The sequence below is a fragment of the Macadamia integrifolia genome, chromosome 7 (genome assembly GCF_013358625.1).
Source record: "Macadamia integrifolia cultivar HAES 741 chromosome 7, SCU_Mint_v3, whole genome shotgun sequence".
NCBI lineage: Eukaryota > Viridiplantae > Streptophyta > Magnoliopsida > Proteales > Proteaceae > Macadamia > Macadamia integrifolia.
This window is the reverse complement of record NC_056563.1, coordinates 22,516,252-22,519,184: the sequence shown is the minus strand read 5'-3', so window position 1 is coordinate 22,519,184 and position 2,933 is coordinate 22,516,252. Positions and strand designations below refer to the sequence as shown.

Here is a 2,933-nt window from a genome sequence, read left to right as displayed (position 1 = left end):
CAACAAGAAAGCCAAACCGAAGGGAATCAAAAAAAATATAAAAGACAACACAAAGCTACAACAAAGACAAGAAGGGAAGGGGAGCAGCTTTCAACTGACAGCTCAAGTAGGCTGAATGAGGTCAACCTGAAGGTTCCAAGAAGAAATGATATAACAGTTTTTGGGTTAAAAGGGACGGAGCGGGGGAAACGAGTGTGAATGCTCTGGACTTTAGAAATAACATCAAAATAGATAACTTTCCAAATCTGGTCCAGAGACCTAGATTTGGGGGTCCTTCTACGAATATTGCGCTCCATCCAGAGATGGTTTATAGTAGCGCAAAAAGCCAATTTACCCACAGTGTCACAGATAGAAGGGCTAGAAAATGTCATATCAATCCAAATGTATTCTCTATCAAAGGGAAGGATGGATCTGATATTGGGCCAGCATTTGGAGATAACAGACTTCCAAACCACGGAGGAGAAAGGGCAAGAGAAAGAAGAGGTAGGGAATGTCTTCAGTACTTGAGGGGCAGAGATAACAGGAAGGATTAACAGGTATTAGGCGGTGGATAAGAAAGGCTTGAGTAGGGAGATAGTTGAAAAGGAGCTAAAGTGACTTCATTTGGGAAGACAACCACTTATATGAGTGAATGCATACATAATAACTGGTCAAACATCTTCCCTCTTATAGAAAGGAGAGGAAGGTGTGAGGGAGATGATTCCAGGAGACAATCGATGAGCCATTGCATTGCGTAAGCTAAAAATTTGCAGCTTCCCATTCTTGTGCCTGAAAGGAACTCATGTACACCCGGCAATCCTTTTTTCCCACAGCTAGTCAGCCATTTAAACCAAGTCACGCAGGGTCAGCTTCCTGCAACCAGACAAGAAAATAATAGTCCAAATTCAGGTATGAAAAGCAGAAGTTCCAGGTCCCCCATGAAGCCGCCCCTTTCTTCATGCACACAGCAATTTGGACAATCTTTATCACCCACATAGTAGTGGTTGGCAAGTTATTAATCAATGCTCTCTGCAGATTTGAAGGAGAGCTGGTGCAGTATTTACTGATTGTTTTGCTTCTCTTGTGACTTAGTCAGAGTCAATTCTTTTTCCACCACTGCAGTCACTTTAACCAGATATATGACTGTAAAATAGATGATCAGCCCCTATGCAATCTGCTGGGCACTGTGGAAGGAGAGAAACTTTTGGGTTCAGACCCCCCCACCCCCCCAAGAAAAAAGAAGTTGGGAAGCTTCCATCAGACAATTTCTATGTTTACATTTTGTTACTCAAAAATCGTTACATGAGAGCTCTATAGACAATCGTTTCAATGTTGAGCCCTATTTGCTTCTTTGTGGTACAACCTTTATGACTGTGCACTGATAAATACAAGGCAGGGCTCGACAGTAAAACTAATAATACAGAAATATAGCATAAGCCCAATCAAATGGCACAATAACCATTAACCATCCCAAAAAATGATTGGTTATTTATCTTCTTCTGTAGGTGCCTGATGATAAATTATTTTTTCATTTGAACTTACCGGATCAGCATGATACTGCCCGTAAAATGCATAGATACCAACTGAAACAATGCTGAGGACCACAAATCTTATCCATGCTTCATAGTGTAGCTGCAAAAAAAAAACACATGATCATAAATCTTTGAATTATTTTCCTTGTTGTTTTAGCCTCAATTTTATCCAGAATTAATTTTCACACTGTTCATCATGTTCATATCCATTAGAAGCAAACCTGACCAAACAAGAATATGTTGAAGAAGATGCAAACAGCTGGAACGATGGGAACTCCTGGACAAGAAAACCCTGATGGTTCCACATAGTCCTAAATGAAAAACAGAAAGATGCATTTTAGTGAAAGGAAACTAGGGGATTATTTAAACAATAGTTCTTCTTGGTTCGTTGATATGCAAAAGGTCACAGCAAACATGCAAAAATTATTTGGTAATGTCCGGACTCTTTGCTGCCTTAATTGCCACAACTAGAAGAAAAGCTCAATTCTACCATGTTTCTTCAATCTACAGATACAGAACAATAACCAGGTAAGCAAAAGAACTTCTTGTTTCCTGGAAACTACTGTCCCACAAGAGAATACCAGTGCAGGAAAAATGCAGCGATCAGCCAATATTCAAGTTACTTAATCAAAACCATTCTGTGAACACGGACACGAGAAATATCACAAATGATAGTATACATAAGAGGAAGAAGGGCCTGGATGGAATTAGTTTATCAACCAGGATTAGGAAGAGCCAAGTAAAATTTCAAGCAAGTCCAAATTCCCAATGCTTCAATTGAACAGAAAGCAAATGGATAGCAGCATTAGAACGTCAAGCGCAAAAGACCTTCCATGGTCTGAGTATCCTGCTAAACATGGTCTTTGACAAAGGTTCCACCCAATAATGAAAGGGTAATGGTTGGTCTTTTTTTTTTTTTGTGTGCATGTGTGTTCTGGGTTGATTGATATTTCTGACAACATTACTGCTGAGCTAAAGGCAATTATCAATGGCTTTGGAATCTCATCCTCTCATGGTTGGCAGGATGTACTGGTTGAAATTCAGCTTTGGTCACTAGGTGGCTGAGTTCCAACTCTAATGGCCATTGGACGTTCCTTCTCGTTAGGAGAGATAGTTTTTCTGTCTGGGTGGAAACTTTTCTTTCTTTTGTAGGATGAGATATCCACAGATTATTTGGCTGATGAGTTAGACAAATAGGGGGGTGATAAATTGGGCTTTCTTGTATTCTTCAAGAGAAAAATGAAGGGTATATGACCAGCTATTGACCAATATCATTAAATTATTCTCTCCCTCAAGGTCCACAAAAAATGCCATTAGATCTCATCAGAACATTGAAAGTCCAGCTGTATTGGACAATGTAGCACACTAGCACTTATGCTAGATCAACGTCTTCTTGCCCCTTCCTCCCTCTTTTTTTTTTTT

At 39.8% G+C, this 2,933-nt stretch overlaps 1 protein-coding gene across 3 annotated transcripts in view; it reads right to left on the bottom strand.

Moving 5' to 3' along the window:
- The window catches only part of LOC122084361 (cationic amino acid transporter 9, chloroplastic-like), an 8,384-nt gene that overhangs the window by 1,563 nt on the left and 3,888 nt on the right, over window positions 1-2,933 (bottom strand). Inside the window, exons 7-9 of one of the 3 annotated variants that reach the window (XM_042652550.1) lie at window positions 1,733-1,822; window positions 1,522-1,611; window positions 7-852 (exon numbers count right to left, since the gene is read on the bottom strand). In XM_042652550.1, the coding sequence (XP_042508484.1) occupies window positions 835-852; window positions 1,522-1,611; window positions 1,733-1,822 (198 nt within the window). In that variant the 3' untranslated portion in view covers window positions 7-834. Of the gene's footprint in view, window positions 1-6; window positions 853-1,236; window positions 1,612-1,732; window positions 1,823-2,933 lie in introns of those variants that run through there. The other 2 variants (XM_042652549.1, XM_042652548.1) reach the window with 2 other exon arrangements.